The 18,537-nt window shown below is 42.4% G+C and overlaps 1 protein-coding gene across 11 annotated transcripts in view; it reads left to right on the forward strand.

Moving 5' to 3' along the window:
- PHF20 (PHD finger protein 20) overlaps window positions 1–18,537 on the forward strand; it is a 167,206-nt gene that overhangs the window by 34,471 nt on the left and 114,198 nt on the right. For all 11 annotated transcript variants that reach the window (XR_005587655.1, XM_039497710.1, XM_039497709.1 and 8 more), the window contains 3 exons: window positions 12,890–13,061; window positions 13,515–13,599; window positions 15,934–16,013. Coding sequence is in view for 10 of the 11 variants with exons in the window: in XM_039497710.1 (XP_039353644.1) it covers window positions 12,890–13,061; window positions 13,515–13,599; window positions 15,934–16,013 (337 nt within the window). In the remaining variant the exon portion in view is untranslated. The remainder of the gene's footprint in view (window positions 1–12,889; window positions 13,062–13,514; window positions 13,600–15,933; window positions 16,014–18,537) is intronic.

Below are 18,537 nucleotides of genomic sequence, written 5' to 3' on the forward strand. Positions count from 1 at the left end.
ATAAAATTAATTCTTTACCAAAAGTTTCTAAGAGTTGTTGACGCTACTGAAACACTTTTGGCACCCATCAGATATAGTTCATGTGTCAGCTGGATGATTCTACCAGGGCGATGCAAGTCACACCTCTGCAGAGCTCCACCTTCTCACATACCTTTGAGATAAAAGGAGAGGAAGTGGTGCACCAGGAAGCTGCCATCTGTCTTGGTGTTGCGCAGCAATGTGAGCTTCCCCTGGAAAACAATGAGCAGAGAGCCTTAAAAAAAGGAAAGAGATGAGGGGGGATTTGAAAGCAACCTTCAATTACCTGAATGGGGGGTCCAAAGAGGATGGAGCCGGGCTGTTCTCAGTGGGAGATGACAGAACAAGGAGTAATGGTCTCAAATTGCAGTGGGGGAGGTCTAGATTGGATATTAGGAAACACTATTTCACTAGGAGGGTGGTGACGCACTAGAATGGTTTATCAAGCAAGGTGGTGGAATCTCCATCCTTAGAGGTTCTTAAGGCCTGCTTGACAAAGCCCTGGCTGGGATGATTTAGTTGGGGTTGGTCCTGCTTTGAGCAGGGGGTTGGACTAGATGACCTCCTGAGGTCCCTTCCAACCCTAATCTTCTATGATTCTCAGTTGGTAGGAAGGTCTCTTGTGTGTATCTGGACATGACAGATGAAGGGATTAATTTTCCAGTTCTTGTCAGAAGTCATTCCACCTTTCATGAGTCCTGCTTGATTGAGATGGAGGATGGTAGGTAAAATATGAATTTGATAATGTTTGTGTTGACTTTGAAGTCTGTATTTAAGAGTCTTCAGGCTGAGCAAGATAGAACATCTTTATTCTTCTTGGGTGGCGGGGTAGGAGTAATTGTGTATCTCTAGAGTACAAACCTTTTATCAATGTCTGTTGTGGTCTTCTGCCAAACAGGTCATAGTGATTGAGATATCTTATAGATTTGAGAGAGCGCTATGCAGGCTGAGAGATCTAGCTGTTGGCAGTTTTTTAGTTTGGGTTTCAGTAAATATTCCATATATGCTTCCTATAAGGGAGAGATCCTGGAGCACTGAGCCTAGCACATGAGCTGAGGCCTGAACCAGAGGCTATGAACCAAAGTTAGGCCATGTATTAAAGTAGATGTTTGCAAGTTCACTGTCCGACGTATGACATTGGCAAAAGCATTGCTAGTGTTGCTAAAACATAGGCACACTCCTAAGAAGTAACAGATACTGGGTATATGTGAGAACACACTCCAAAAAATAGCCCAAGGACATCCTGACTGAACACCAAATAAGAGGATGTTTTGCCTGAGACACCTGGAGCATGATACAAAGGGAGTAACAATCAAATGTCATGAAACGCATAAGGTGATAGGTAAGTTGTTTCAGTCTATAAATGTTGGGGTACCTTGCTGTAACCTTTTGTGTGGCCTATGGGACAGCAGAGCTCCTGCGGGCTGAGCTTCTTGCCACAGGGCATCTGGCTGAGTGCCTTTGTTGCCAAACTTATGGTCTTTCTGGGTAGTACTGTCGAGGTCTGCTGAACCAATTGTCTGTGCTAGGTTGGGACAGCAGATGGAGAAAGCGCTCACACACCTAACTGACCACACTTCCTAATCGAACATCTCTCTCTATTTGAGAAAATTGTAGAAGGTGAATGTCCCAAAGTGTTATGTAGCATTGTGACCTCCATTTTTTTTTCTGCTGTGTATAACAGCTTGTAAAAAAGTTTCCAGTAATTTGAAGATATCTTGTGGTTCTTCTTTGTGTAGATGCAGATGTGAATTCCACTTAGGTGTTTGTGCGTGCCGGAACGTTTTCCTTAGCAGTACCCGTAGAGGTTCAGCACTTGCACCTCATGGCTGTGGCCCCTCCCCTGGCTATATGAGTGGGTGACAGCCCTGACCTCCCTCAGTTCCTTATTGCCCATGGCGATGAGAGTTGGAGTTGTGTGGGGTTGTAGTCTCACAAACTCTCATTTAGTCATAGCCTACTTTATTGTTGTTGTGCATATAGTCATTTACTTAGTGTTAGTGGGTAGTTAGTGTTCCCTGGTGCTGCCCTTACCAGTATTCAAACGCTCCCAAACAGTGACTCCCACACAGGGTGCTTGCTTTGTCTCATCAAGGCCCACCTTAAGGAATACTGTTTAATTTTTAAATTTGTTAAAAAGTGGGATCAGGTGGTGCTGGACCTTCGCCTCAAACAGCACCTGTTTGAACAAGCCATACGGCCTTATCTGGTACAGAGGCCCTCCTCGGGCCAAAGATCGCCCTCGGGCTCGGAGAGCACTCCCACCTCTTGTTCTGGGACAGGTTCCTCACCGAAGAGACAGAGGAGCCGTTCCTTGTCAGCGCCAAAGAGGAGGTCTCATAAGACTGGGACGCTCCAGGTGACTGCTTCCCCAGGAAAAGTGCAGACCAGCACAGGCCCAGTTCTGGTGTGTGGGATGACACAGGTACCGCTGATCTTCCTCGTTACCAAGAGGGAAGGGCAGAAACTTCATACCGTTGACTCTAGTTCTGGCCTCCAGTTGTCTGAGTGTGGTACTGACAAGGGAATTACCGGTACCAATTGTGTCCATGTTGTTGGCATGCCAGGCAGCTGCAGACCTCTGCCTTTTGGTCCCAACCTCACCGTTGGTCCAGGATTTTCCCAGGGCTGTGCCGCCTATGACCCCTCCAATGGAGGAAGCCGCTAAACCTTTGTGTCTGTCGTTGCTACATCTGGATGCTTCCCTTCTGTGTTGGGAATGGAGCCAGTACTGGAATCAGTGCAGGGAACCTTGGCCCGGGATTCTTGTTGGCTTGCTGCATTCCACACCTCAAGGCGGCTTCCCCCCCTCCCCCCCAAACATTGCCACCTTCAAGTGCTCCAGTACTGATGTTTGTTCCAGCACCGCCCACTGCCTGTGGCCCTGGCATGCTCATACTACCTTCATTGAGAGCACTGATTCCCGCCTCTTTCTGGGCAACAGATGAATCAGACTGCCTATTGGCTCTTTCAGGCATCACTCTGCTTATGTTGTCAAGATCTTGTGGCTCTGATTCAAAATTGGAGTTGTCATCATTCCACTCTGCATCACCTAATGAAATCTGAGGCCAACTAGCGAAGCAGTGTGGCTTTCAGGGTTGGCATATGCCCTGTGGCTGAGACGGAGGTCCCTGGCCTGGTCCCTATTGGTCACCAATGTCCTATTCCAGTGGTTCTCAACCTATTTACCATTGTGGGCTGCATCCAATACTACCTGTATGGCACTGAGGATGTCACATGGGCCGCAGCTGTGTGCTGATTTGGCCGTGGGTAGAGAACCACTGCCCTACTCCTATTAGTGGCCTTGGACTCAGTGGGATGCTCCTCATTCACAGAGATCCCGCTTAAAGCTGAAGTCATCCTCCAGGTTGACAGTGGTGGATCTGAATCAGACTTAGGCCAGCCATCGGTGGTCTTCCTCCCCGCAGAACTGCTATTGTCCTCCTCCTGGGTATGTCTTCCTGGGAACGAGAGCCGGTTTTGGGTCAGCCAAGATCTTCATCCTTGTTACTGGACAATGCCATATTGCTGAGTTCATCCTCTCCTTCTATCCTGGAGGACATCCAAGGCTACCAGTAGACCCATCCCTGGGCATCCAGGCAGAGTTCCTCCAAGAGAACACACACAAACTGGTGCACATTTTACAGCCTGCCGTGTCCTGGAGAGTGGGCCTCCTGATCAGTGATGCACTCCTTGAGTTGATGAGAGCCCTATGGAGTACACAGGCCTTGGTGGTGAAATACTTGAAGTGCTGCTTTGGTCCTATGCAGGGATGTCAGGGGTTCTGTTCCCATCCAGCCTAGAACTCCCTGGTAGTAATGATGGTAAATGACAGGGCCTGGCAGAGTAGGTTCATGTCTACCGCCAAGGATAGACACTCCAACCAGTTGGATGTTCTGGGCAGGAAGGTCTATACCTCATTGTCCCTGCAGATGAGGATTGCTAATGAATAGAGGCCCTACTGAATTCGCGGTCCATTTTGGTCAATTTCATGGACATAGGATTTTAAAAATCATAAAATGATTTTAGCTATTTAAATCTGAAATTTCACGGTGTTGCAATTTTAGGGGTCCTGACCCAAAAAGGAATTTGGGGGTGGGTGGGGTTGCAGTACTGCTACCCTTATTTCTGTGCTGCTGCCTGAGAGCTGGGTAGATGGAGAGTGGTGGCTACTGGCTGGGGGCCCAGCTCTGAAGGCAGTCACTGCCAGCAGCAGCATAGAAGTAAGGATGGCTTGGAATGGGATTGCCACTCTTCTGTGCTGCTGACTGCAAAACTGGGCCCTCAGTCAGCAGCTGCCACTCTCTGGCCACTCAGCTCTGAAGGCAGAAGCACAGAATGATGACATGGTATGGTATTGCCACCCTTACTTCGGTGCTGCTGCTGGCGGGGCACTGCCTGCAGAGCCGGGTGCCTGCCAAGAGCCGCTGCTCTCTTGCCACCCAGCTCTGAAGGCAGAGCAGAAGTAAGCGTGGCAATACTACAACTGCCCTAAAATAACCTTGTGACCCCTTGCAACTCCCTTTTGAATCAGGACCCCCAATTTGAGAAACGCCAGTCTCCTCTGTGAAATCTCTATAGTGTAGGGTAAAAGCACGCAACACCAGATTTCACGGGCTGAGACTAAATTTCACGGTCTGTGATGCATTTTTCATGGCCATGAAAAATGCGAGGGCCCTACTAATGAAGAGACTTTACAGGTCAAGTATGACTGCCTAAATTGGTCAGTCATGGCAAAATTTGAGGAGCAGTTGCCTGAGCTGTTATGTGAGGAGTTTGAGGTGTTTGCTGCAGAGGGCTGCTTGTCCTAGAAAGTCCCTGCAGTCTATCCTTGAGGTTGTGGATACCGTGGTCTGGGTCATGGCCTTGGCACTAGCCATGAGGAGGGCTTCCTGGTTGCAAAACTTCGGGGTTGCCCTAGATGTTCAGTAGCCATAAAGGACTTGCCCTTTGATCGCTAAGTCTTGTTCTCAGACAAGATGGGGGAAACCTTGCATTCCTTCAGGGATTCCAGGGCTATCTTGAGGTTCTTGGATGTGTACATGCTGTCCATGCAAAGATGCCACTATGAGGTGCAGCAGCAATATCACCCACAGTCTTCCTTTGTGCAACATTGTCTCCAAAAAAATTGACTACCCTATAAAAAGGGATAGATCCTAAAAAGAGGAAGCAGTCAGATGCATGCTTTGGGCAGTCCTCCGTCTCTCCCTTGGCATAGGCCATGTGCCCATTTTTTTACTCCTTTGTCCAAAGCACTGGTCCAGTCATTCCTCCATCCTCCCATCCCTTTGGCCCACTCTTACAATGCTTGGGACTCAGTTACCTCCAACAGCTGGGCCCTAGACACTGTAAGATCAGACTGTGCTATCTAGTTCCTCTTCATGCCCCCTTTCTTCCTTCTTTCCCTGTCCTCCTTCAGGGATCTCTCTCACAAGACACTGCTTGTTGAGCAGGTTAGCTCTTTGAAGTTGGGAGCAGTGGAGAAACACTTGGGCCATGTTTTTTATTCCTGGTACTTCCTGATACCATAATCCAAGGGTGGAATGAGACCTATTCTTGACCTTCGTGGCCTCAACAACTTAATCAAAGTACATGAGATTCTGTATTGGCTATCCTCCTCGTGCTGTCTCAGAATGACTGGTTCGTTGCTCTGGACCTTACTTTCAGGACATGTACTTTCATGTGGCCATTCTGCCAAGCCACAGGAAATTTCTGTGTTTTGTGGTAGGAGAACACCACTTTCAGTATACTGTTCTCTCGTTTGGCTTCTCTTCTGCCCTGCTTTCCCCCCCCACCCCCACCCCCAGTCTTTCTAAATGCATGGCAGTGGTCATGGCATATCTCAAGAGGAAGGGAATTCACATCTTCCTGTACCTCACTGACTGGTTACTGAAGGGTGGCTCCAGAGAGGAGGATCTCGCCCACTTGACACCACATTGTGTTTGCTCGATAATCTGGGACTCATTTCAAACACCATGTTACCTGTGTTTTCCCCTTAGCTGCACTCTTCCCCAGAAGAACAGCACCTCCATACTCTGGATGTCAGGAGATGTCAGACCTTTTATCTAGACAGGAAAACAACTGTTTTGTGTTTCGCCTCGCCTGTTCATGTCATGTGGACTGCATGAAGGGGCAAGCCAAGTGGTCCTTGCCCAGACCATCTCTAGATGGATAATATCCTGTATCAGGGCTATGTATGAAAGAGCTGTGGCAATTCCTCCTCACAAGAGCGCAGGTGACATTGAAAGCGTTCCTCTGTGACGTTTCCTTACTGGACATTTGCCAGGTGGCCATATGGTCATCCATAAGTACATTTACAGACCATTTGCAAGATGCAGTAATCGCATGAGTGGTCGCAGGCCTTAGGAGGGCAGTCCTGTGATCCTTATTTCAGTGGACTCTGAACCCCGCCTCCAGATTGGGGTACTGCTTGTCAGTCATCTAAGTGGAACACACATCTGCATCTACTCGAAGAAGAAGAAGAAATGGTTACTTATTGTAACTGGTTCTTCGAGATGTGATGCAGATGTATATTCCACAATCCAAGCTCCATCCCTTCTCAATTGGAATCTCCTCTCATGGGTTTTTAATGTGTCAGTTCCTTCACATCACCTTTATATTGGTGCACATAACAAAATTCATGTGGTGGGGCTGGGGCCTAGGGGTTTGAAGTGTGGGAGGAGGCTCAGGGCTGGGGAAGAGGGTTGGGGTGCAGGGATATGAGGGCTCCAGCTGGGGGTGCAGGCTCTGGGGTGGGGCTCAGGATGAGGAGTTTGGGGTGCAGAAGGGTGCTCTGGGCCTACAGCAGGGAGAGAGGACTCCCTGCAGCCCTCTTTCCCCACAGCAGGACTTGGGCTGTTGGGGAAGAGGTGCCTCTTCCTGCCGCGGCAGCTACAAGGCTGGGGCCGCAGGATAGGCGCCCCTCGCCTGGACCCTGCAAGTCTGGCTGGGGCTAGGTTCAGAGTGGGCTGCCCTGCGACGGGCCACGGCTGGGGTAGGTACTCCATGGCCATGGGTGGGTCCGGGCTGCGGCATAGTTGGGGCCGGGGGAAGGGTGGCTTACAGAGAACTTAAGGTGGCACCACCTCATATAGCCAAGGGAGGGGCCACAGCCACAAGGCGTGAGCACCGCTCCTCTATGGGTACTGTTAGGGAAAAATCTTTGTTTCCAGCACACTGGGTGTACACACACCTAAGTGGATTATATGTCTTCATCATACCTCAAAGAACCACAGTGACAGTGAGTAACCATTTCTTTTTTAAATTGGTTAAGGGGAAAACCACGATGATGGTGTGATAGTAGCAGATCTTTCTTACTTTGATACTGTATGCTAGAGTTTTATATTTTCTTCTTATGTGTAGGCTGTTTGATTCTGTGCATAAAGAATTCTGTCATGGAGAACAAGAAGTTGTTCTGATCATAATAGGCTTTTCATTAAAAGGATTGTATTTTTAGGGTCTGGTATACGCTTTTTCTCGCAAGGGTGAGTTTCTTTTCTTCCAGTATAATTTGTTGGAAGAAGTATACTTATATTTTCCTCTCCACTGAAGCATAGCTATTTGTTTTGTAGAAGTTAATTATAAAAGATTAGCTACTAGAGCGTACTTTGGAGCAGTTCTCTGAAGCTATCCTGAGAGACGTTTTTCCTGATACCCTTTCTCCCCAGTGAGTAAGGAACGGCCCACTGCGAACCTGCTGTTAATTACTCAATAGTATTCCAGATGTTAGGAAAATATCTGGGATGTTCTAAACCTATTGCTTATGTTTGTGTGTGCTTAAATGTAGGGCTGTCGATTAATCAGAGTTAAGTCGCGCGATTAACGTGAAGAAAATTTAATCGCGATTAATTTGTTTTAACCGCACTGTTAAACAATAGAATCCCAATTGAAATTTTAATAAATATTTTGGATGTTTTTCTACATTTTCATATATTGTGCTGTAATTGAAATCAAAGTGTATATTTTTATTACAAATATATGCACTGTAAAAATGATAAACAAAAGATAGTATGGGGTGAATTGAAAAATACAAGTACTGTAGTGCAATCCCTTTGTCGTGAAAGTGCAACTTACAAATGTAGATTTTTGTTGTTGTTGTTGCATAACTGCACTCAAAAACAAAACAATGTAAAACTTCAGAGCCTACAAGTCCACTCAGTCCTACTTCTTGTTTGGCCAATTGCGAAGACAAACAAATTTGTTTACATTTACAGGAGATAATGCTGCCCTTTTCTTATTTACAATGTCACCAGAAAGTGAGAGCAGGCATTTGCGTGGCACTTTTGTAGCCAGCTTGCAAGGTATTTACGTACCAGATATGCTAAACATTCATATGCCCCTTCATGCTATGGCCACCATTCCAGAGGACATGCTTCCATGCTGATGATGCTCATTTAAAAAAAATGCATTAATTAAATTTGTGACTGAACTCCTTGGGGGAGAACTGTATGTCCCCTGCTCTGTTTTACCTGCATTCTGCCATATATTTCATGTTATAGCAGTCTTGGATGATGACCCAGCACATACTGTTCATTTTAAGAACACTTTTACTGCAGATTTGACAAAACACAAACAAGGTACCCATGTGAGATTTCTAAAGATAGCTACAGCACTCAACCCAAGGTTTACAAATCTTCCAAAATCTGAAAGGGACGAGGAGTGGAGCATGCTTTCAGAAGTCTTAAAAGAGCAATACTCCGATGCAGAAACTACAGAACCCGAACCACCAAACAATAAAATCAACCTTCTGCTGGTGGCATCTGCCTCAGATCATGAAAATGAATGTGTGTCGGTCCTCACTGCTTTGGATTGTTATCAAGCAGAACCCGTCATCAGAATGGAGGCATGTCCTGTGGAATGGTGGTTGGAGCATGAAGGGACATATCAATCCTTAGCGCATCTGGCATGTAATATCTTGCAATGCCAGTCAGTGCCATGAGAACGCTTGTTCTCACTTTCAGGTGACATTGTAAACAAGAAAGGACATTATTATCTCCCTCAAATGTAAACAAACTTGTTTTTCTGAGTGATTGGCTGAACAAGAAGTAGGACTGAGTGGACTTGCCAGCGCTTAAAATTTTACATTGTTTTGTTTTTGTATATAATTCTACATTTGTAAGTTCAACTTTTGTGATAAAGAGATTGTGCTACAGTACTTAAGTGAATTGAAAAATACTATTTCTTTAGTTTTTTCAGTGCAAATACTTGTAATAAAAAATAAAGTGAGCACCATACATTTTGTTCTGTGTTGTAATTGAAATCAATATATTTGAAAATGTAGAAAATATCCACAAATATTTAAATAAATAATATTGTGTTGTTTAACAATGCGATTAATCACGCGATTAATTTTTTAATTGCTTGATAGCCCTACTTATATCTAATAAACTGCAGGTTTAGACAAGAGCATGCTTACTTGCATTACTCCTTGATCAGACAGAATTGCTGAGTTCCTGTTGATTTATACTTTAGAGCTGCTGGAGTGAAATAGTTAAGTTGCCCCTGTTGAGGGTTCTGAAAACCTTGGGTAACAGCTTTGAATGCTTCCGAAACTATAATTTGGTCTTGGAGAGATTTAAAACTTGAGTATCTTTTTAACTATGTCAGTGAGGTTTAGCCTTTAAAGATGTACATATCCAAAATCTCAACATTGAGGCTGTGTTCTCTTGGCACTGGCACGTGGTCAAATATAGTTATTGGATAGAAAGGGTATTGTGGCAACTAGGGGGGACCAGTTTGAGAAGTTATGTAATTTATCCTTGGGAAAAACAGGAGTAGTCTATATATCCATGAGGTTCCTGTCTGCACATATGTCAGGCTGTTAAATGGTAGTTGCAGTGAGAGGTCTGCCTAAAGTTAATGTGTTGCTGATAAGTCCTTGATAGGTTCCGTCACTACTAATAATTGTTGGGTGGTCCCACTTGCAATCCAGTATTTCTTATGAAATAGATCTGTGAATTGATGAGGAGTTGTATACTGAACCCCGAATGATACTTCACCATTTATGAGGCTGTCATTGTGGGAAATTAAGAGGTATATGAGAGGTGCAGGTTGAGTAAAGTTGGGTTTAAACAATGCATAAACATTAATGAGAACATAAAGCAATTTATAATGAAATGATTTGGATAATGATAGACTGGTTATCATGACACCAATGCTGGGCAAAATAGTGGAACTGCTGGTTTCAAACTTAATCCATAAAAATTTATTGTGATTGAAAATAGGTTCATGTCAAAGTACAATATCAGATTGGTTGGCAAGATTACAAGTTTGAATGGTGTAAGGGTAACTTGTGTAATATATTTTTCTGTTAGATAGTTGATTTATTTCTTCATTATTTATTACATGAATTGCCTAAGGAAGCTGTGGAATCTCCATCGTTGGGGATTTTTAAGAGCAGGTTGGACAAACACCTGACAGGGATGGTCTAGATAATTTATTCCTGCCTTGAGTGCAGGGGGCTGGACTAGATGACCTCTCGAGGTCCGTTCCAGTTCTGATTCTATAATTATATCCTGATTTTTTTTAAAAAATGTACAAAATCAGTATCTCTATTAAATGAATTAAATTCTAATTGATAAATCTCAAAGCTTGTTTATTGAGAGTTTGAGTAAGGTGCATCTAGTTGGATGTACCAAAGGGATTAGCTCTATCTCAGTGCTATTCAGTATTGATCAGTAACCTGAAAGGAAATATGAAATTATTGCCTAGTTAACCAGCAGATGACACAAATCGGTGGATTGGTAAATGATGATGACAGGTAATGGATACTGAGCGATCTGGATCACTTGGTAAGCTAGGCACAATCAGATATGTATTTTAATACAGTTAGCAGACTTGTATACTTACAAATGTAGATATTGCCTTGCTAGACCAGATGCGTGATCCAGTTTAGTCCAGTATGCCATCTCTGAGTACTAGCCCTATTGATTGAAGAGGCATCCCAAAATTGTGTTTGTCTTGCTACCTTTGTTGGAAAGACAGTGAGATAAAACATAGTGAGACGTTTATTTGGATAGAAGAGATGTTTCATTTTACTGTTTGTAGAAGCTATACATAAAACAAACAACATAAAAATAGAGAAACTATGGGAAAAGGCTGTTCCCATATCTTCAGGTCTCGGTACCACTACAGACTGCTTAATTAATAGATTCATAGACTCTAGGACTGGAAGGGACCTCGAGAGGTCATCGAGTCCAGTCCCCTGCCCTCATGGCAGGACCAAATACTGTCTAGACCATCCCTGATAGACATTTACTCTTAAATATCTCCAGAGATGGAGATCCCACAACCTCCCTAAGCAATTTATTCCAGTGTTTAACCACCCTGACAGTTAGGAACTTTTTCCTAATGTCCAACCTAAATCTCCCTTGCTGCAGTTTAAGCCCATTGCTTCTTGTTCTATCCTTAGAGGCTAAGGTGAACAAGTTTTCTCCTTCCTCCTGATTACACCCTTTTAGATACCTGAAAACTGCTATCATGTCCCCTCTCAGTCTTCTCTTTTCCAAACTAAACAAACCCAATTCTTTCAGCCTTCCTTCGTAGGTCATGTTCTTAAGACCTTTAATCATTCTTGTTGCTCTTCTCTGGACCCTCTCCAATTTCTCCACATCTTTCTTGAAATGCGGTGCCCAGAACTGGACACAATACTCCAGTTGAGGCCTAACCAGCGCAGAGTAGAGTGGAAGAATGACTTCTTGTGTCTTGCTCACAACACACCTGTTAATGCATCCCAGAATCACGTTGTGTGTTTTTTTTTTTTTTTGCAACAGCATCACACTGTTGACTCATATTTAGCTTGTGGTCCACTATAACCCCTAGATCGCTTTCTGCCGTACTCCTTCCTAGACAGTCTCTTCTCATTCTGTAAGTGTGAAACTGATTGTTCCTTCCTAAGTGGAGCACTTTGCATTTGTCTTTATTAAACTTCATCCAGTTTACCTCAGACCATTTCTCCAATTTGTCCAGATCATTTTGAATTATGACCCTGTCCTCCAAAGCAGTTGCAATCCCTCCCAGTTTGGTATCATCTGCAAACTTAATAAGCGTACTTTCTATGCCAACATCTAAGTCGTTGATGAAGATATTGAACAGAGCTGGTCCCAAAACAGACCCCCTGCAGAACCCCACTTGTTATACCTTTCCAGCAGGATTGGGAACCATTAATAACTACTCTCTGAGTACGGTTATCCAGCCAGTTATGCACCCACCTTATAGTAGCCCCATCTAAATTGTATTTGCCTAGTTTATCAATAAGAATATCACGCGAGACCGTATCAAATGCCTTACTGAAGTCTAGGTATACCACATCCACCACTTCTCCCTTATCCACAAGACTCGTTATCCTATCAAAGAAAGCTATCAGATTGGTTTGACACAATTTGTTATTTACAAAGCCATGCTGGCTATTCCCTATCACCTTACCACCTTCAAAGTGTTTGCAGATGATTTCCTTAATTACTTGCTCCATTATCTTCCCTGGCACAGAAGTTAGTTTAACAGGTCTGTAGTTTCCTGGGTTGTTTTTATTTCCCTTTTTATAGATGGGCACTATATTTGCCCTTTTCCAGTCTTCTGGAATCTCTCCGGTCTCCCATGATTTTCTAAAGATAATAGCTAGAGGCTCAGATACCTCCTCTATTAGCTCCTTGAGTATTCTAGGATGCATTTCATCAGGCCCTGGTGACTTGCAGGCATCTAACTTTTCTAAGTTATAGACTTAGAAAAGCATCTTTTTTTTTTCACTTTTGCTAGTGTCAGCAGAACAACTAGATATATGTATGACCTTATATTGTAATCATCCTACTGATTTTTGAGGCATCTTATTTTATTCTTAACCAGAGTTATTTTAGTGAACTCTTTATTTGCATAGGTATCCAGCTCATATTGAAGAAATTGACTATGAAGAAGGAAAAGTGCTTATCCATTTCAAACGCTGGAACCACCGATATGATGAATGGTTTTGTTGGGACAGTCCTTATCTGCGTCCCTTAGAGAAAATACAGCTAAGGAAAGAGGGGTTACATGAGGAAGACGGATGTGGTGTAAGTTGAAAACAGTGTATTCAATGATTTCCCATTATTCAGCTAGTGACGTACCAAGTCTTTTATGCATCTAAACCCATTAAGGTCCCTGAATGTAGCATGTACATGGTCAGACATAGTTTGTGATTGTTATAGCTGAGTGCTAACATGTCACTGGTGTGGTACAGATAGAGGAAGGAACAGTTCCTGCCTGAGGGAGCTTACAGTCTCAATAAGAATGGTGTGAACTTTTCTTTTTTGCATGTCTAGCCAAATATAAATTCTTTCTTATGCTCAAGTGCTGCTGCAGTGGCTGCCTGTTGAAGGATATGGGGTGTTTTTTCATTTTTGCTTTTTTACTTTTTACAAAGAAACAGTTCTAGTGTTTTAATGAAGCAGTATATTTTAAATCTTACTAATTTTGTTTCTCTAATTCAGGAAGTGTAAATTGTTAGAGTTTTTTTCTCTTTGTAGGGATTTCGTATAAATGATCAGGTATTGGCTTGCTGGTCTGATTGTCGTTTTTATCCAGCCAAAGTCACTTCGGTTAACAAGGATGGTAAGTCACCTATTCATTTTGTTGTACTTAATAACTGGATAACTTTAATTGTGTTCAGAATTTCCTCATGTTCCAGAGAACATTGCACACTTCTGAAAGAAAAGTCATTATACACCTCTACCCTGATATAATGCGACCCGAAAGAACACGAATTAGGATATAACGCGGTGGGGCGGGGCTGCGTGCTCCAGCAGATCAAAGCAAGTTCAATATAACGCGGTTTCACCTATAACACGGTAAGATTTTTTTGGCTCCTGAGGACAGCGTTATATTGGGGTAGAGGTGTACTACAGTATGTTAATTTTATGAAAGTTAGTTTTTCAATTTTGTAATTTCTCATTAGATGTTATTCGTATGTAACCAGTGGGTGGGTATGTTCTTTTTTTCAAGGGGCTAGCATGAGCTACCAAATGACCTAACTTGGGAGGAGAATCAATTAATTACAATTTTTTTAGCCACTTCACATAATTGCTAAAGAAGTGTTGGCAGCAGAGAACAGGCACAACATCATCTTTTTTTGTCATTGTAAAGGAGAGGATCCAATTTGATGAAAGACACATTCTTTTTCTAAGGTTCACATACATGCTTTCACCCTTAACGTATTTTTTCTATACTTGGAAGACACAGGTTAAATAAATAAAATACAAAGATCTTTTTTAAATATCTGGGACCTTCTTATGATTGCTGAATTCATCTTTCTTGAAATGCAGTGGTCTGAGGTTTATTTTCTTTTTCAGAGGTGCACAAAGCATTCTTCCACCAAAACTACCTCTGTATTCTTGATGAGTGTGTCAGGCCCACTATTAAATACATAAAAGTGTATTTTTTGTTGAAACTTAAATTATTCTACATTTAAATCAGGTACGCTTTACTTTCAGCAGAACGCGTTATTTTCCTCATTGTAGAAGTTGGAATTCAAATTTGTTACCTACAGTATGCTTCCTAGAAAATATACTGTAGGGAACACTGTTTGGGAGTTGTGGGCTGGATCAGATAATAAGAATATGGTCCAGTACAATTTTTAAAGTGTCAAAACAATGAAGCGTGCATCACTTTCTTTTGGAGATTATTCCACAATTTAATACAGCTCTCTCAAAGATTATTTGCTGTGGACATCACTAAGAGATTAGAGATTTACAGAATAATTTTCAGCCTAATGATTCTTAATGTAGATCACTAAAATGAGAGAAAAGGGTAGAAATGTGAAACACTTCAGTTTGACACACTGCTATGCAGGAGCGGAGTTTACATGTATTCAGCATCATAATTACTAGGCTCTTCTCTTGCCAAGCAGGGTGTAAGGCATTTATAAATTTGTTTGCAACTTGGTCATTAGACTTGGGTACTCATTGTTAGTGGATTAGAGTCTCATGTTGAACTGTTCAGCATCTTATTATAATTTTCAGATATTAAACATTTTTCATGTGTAACAGTCAGCAGTTGATTTAATATAGGAACTTTAAAGCTTGTCATGGATAAATAGCTATTTGGGGGTAAGTTTTTTTTTTTTTTTTTAATCTATAGGAATATTTTCATAATTTAGGAGAGATGCAAAGTAGTACTAAGAGCATCTCAGTTGCAGAAAGCAGATCCTACAGGTTAAACCAGTGAGTCTTAAACTTTTGTACTGGTGACCCCTTTCACATAGCAAGCCTCTGAGTGCGGCCCTCCCTTATTAATTAAAAACACTTTTTTTGATATATTTAATACCATTATAAATGCTCGAGGCAAAGCAGGGTTTGGGGTGGAAGCTGACAGCTTGTGACTCCCCCCATAACCTCACGACCCGCTGAGGGGTCTCGACCCCCAGTTTGAGAACCCTTGGGTTAAACACACAGGGCCATTTCCTACTTCCTGCACTCCCTGCCTTCAATGGCACTACCAGTGTGAGTACTGTAAACAGGAAGGAATTGCTCATATTCCTTCATTTGACTTTGATCCCTTTTGGATCTGTTAGTCTCAAAATTAATTCTTTTGTTTTATTTTTTCAATTGAAAGCATGGAGTCTAAGAAATAATTTCATCAGTCCCAATGTGCGTGCTTTCATGTGTCTTGACAATAAATTTTTTTGCTCATGATTTTTATTAGTAAACTCGTTCTTATGTTAATATAGATGAATCTAGAAGAAATAAACTGTATTCTCCCTTCATACATGTTTCGTGAAAGAGGCCTAAAGTTTAAGGATATACATTTTTGTAACCCTAAAAAAGTGAACTTTTATTTAGAACCAGATGTGCATCTCTAGAACTGGAATGTTCAGTGTTTATTCTTTGAATAATTATCAAAATGCAAGTTAAATTATACTGTTAATCAGGATGTGTTCTCAATTTTTAGGTACTTACACTGTGAAATTTTACGATGGAGTAGTTCAGACTGTCAAAAATATTCACATCAAAGCTTTTTCCAAAGATCAGGTGAGAAATGTTGTTTTCTCCAATTTAATTCTAAAAGACTAACTGTTTCTTAAATCTGAATTCAGTTGATTTGTTCATGTTAGCGTCAGTGAAAAATCCATCAAGTGAACACTTAACTAATTTTTGTTTTTATCTAGAATTTTAGCCAGTAAATGATTTTAAATATTCATAATTTATCACTACAGGAATGTGATTTAAACTTCTATCATATCTGTCATGTATTGTTAATACTTTAATCAGCTCTGCCCTAATAATATCCCGTGATAACTTTTTTGTTTTTTTAAACGTATACCTGTCACACAGTTGTTCCTGAGCACATGTACACACACTTCTTAAAACGATAAGAGACTAGCTGATCAGTGTCAAATAAAATGTCAGATTCCAGCTCTAGATTGTAAACATAACCCACAGTCATGTCCTTAGGCAAAAGCTGTGCACCAATTCTTGAAGGCCAGTAGGCTGGGAAGTGAATTTTAGATTTGAAGGTTCTTCATTGAGATGCCCTGCCAACAGGAATTGTCAGGCGAGAGTCTGTTGGCTAATCTCTTCTCTTGTCAATACAGAAGGAGATCCTGGAAGAATCTTCATTGCAATGACAAGTGGTTTTATTTTATTTAAAATGTGTTTCTTATATCACGGAATGATCTTTTTATGAAACATTCTGCATAATAAAAACTAAGTTGGTTTTTTTTGGATTGCATATGTTCATTCCTCTGAAGGCGTGCATGTGTGTCTCATGCACTGGTGCTGGAGATTTTTCCCTATCAGTAACCATGGGGGTGGCTACTGATGCTGGATAATATCGTTCTTTTGTAGCTGTAAGGGAGATGCTGTCCTGGACAAATTTTCTGGTATGTTCTAATTTATCGTAAGTAGGGAGAAAGGATAAAATTTTCAGAAGAACCTGAATGACTTAGGAGCTCAAGTCCCAGTAAAAGGGGAATTAGCTTCCTACGTCATTTAAGTCCTGTTCTCCCTCCCCCCCACCCCACCCCTGGCCAAAGCCAAGACACTCTCCCCCCAGAGCCCAGGGATCCAGAGGGAGAAACACGGCCTGATGCTGAATCCTGGGCTTGCAAGGAGTTTCCTTCCTTTAGAGCATGCTGGGAATTGCAGTTGCTGGGAACCCTCCAGTCCGTATCTCTCTCCTCCTGCCCCCTTTCCCCCCGCCCTTGTTTTCTGTTTGTGAGCTGGGCTCTGCCAGGTCCAGCAGCCTCTAGTGGCGGCCAACAACTATGCAGCCCTTTTCAAGGGGTTAGGAAAGGAAGTTCTGCATGCACAACATGAATTTCTGAAAAATTCTGCATTATGCACACGTGCAGAATTTCCCCAGGAGTAAATGTGTGTGACCCATAGTAGGCCTCCCATAGGCGCTGTTAGAGGGTTGAGATGGATAATCAGCTGAACATGCACTCCAAGTACGATGGTGTGGCCAAAAAACTAATGTGATCCTGGGATTCATAAGTAGGGGGATATTGAGCAGCCATAGAGAGGTTATACTTTTGTTTGGCCCTGGAATATGGTGTCCAGTTCTGAAGAGAGTGTTGATAAATTGGAGAGGGTTCAGAGAAGAGTCAAGAGAATGATTAAAGGATTAGAAAACATGCCTTCTGTAGACTCGTAAGAGCTCAATCTATTTAACTTAACTAAGAGAAGATTGGGATGACTTGATTACAGTCTATAAGTACCCACGTAGGAATAAATATTTAATAATGGGTTCTTCAGTCTAGCAGAGAAAGGTATAACGTGATCCAGTGGTTGGAAGTTGAGGCTAGACAAATTCAGATTGGAAATAAGGATAATTTTTTAATGGTGAGAGTAATTAACCATTGGAACAGTTTGCCAAGCGTTGTGGTGGGTTCTTCATAAGTCACAATTTTTAAATGAAGATTGGATGTTTTTATAAAAGATCTGTTCTAAGAATTATTTTGGGCAAGTTTTCTGGTCTGTGTTATACAGATTAGACTGATCACGTTGATCCTTCTGGCCTTGGAATCTGTTACTCCTGGGGGAATTCTGTGCCAAAAAATTAAAAATTCTGTGCATAATACTTCAAAATTCTGCTCATTTTATTTGTCAAAATAACACAATATAATTACGCCAGTTTCAATAATTTTGGTAATTTATTTCAAAATACCTGTCAGAAAGTATGTCTGTAACAGTACCGACAAAAAATGTTTTCTCCAGGAATAGAGTTAAATAAACCCCTACAACAACCCAGTTCCTGTTTCTCTGTTATGCTTTTATTTGGTGTCTTGATCTGGGTGTGTCACACGTGCCAGCTGGGCACATCTTGAGGAAAAAATCCACCCCTCCAGTCACAGAGACTCGCTCCCCCCTTACTTCGTAGAGCCCAGCTGTGGAGCGCCCCCCACCTGAGACATCTGCACCCCCTATTCCCCTATAGCCCAGCTACAGGGCATCCCCCCCGAACTCCCGGCCCACACACCCGCATCCCCTACTCCCAGAGCCCAGGAATCCACAGAGAGAAACAGCCTGGTGGTGAGTTCTAGACTTTTATGGA

Source organism: Mauremys reevesii, linkage group 13 (genome assembly GCF_016161935.1).
Source record: "Mauremys reevesii isolate NIE-2019 linkage group 13, ASM1616193v1, whole genome shotgun sequence".
NCBI classification, from domain to species: Eukaryota; Metazoa; Chordata; order Testudines; family Geoemydidae; genus Mauremys; species Mauremys reevesii.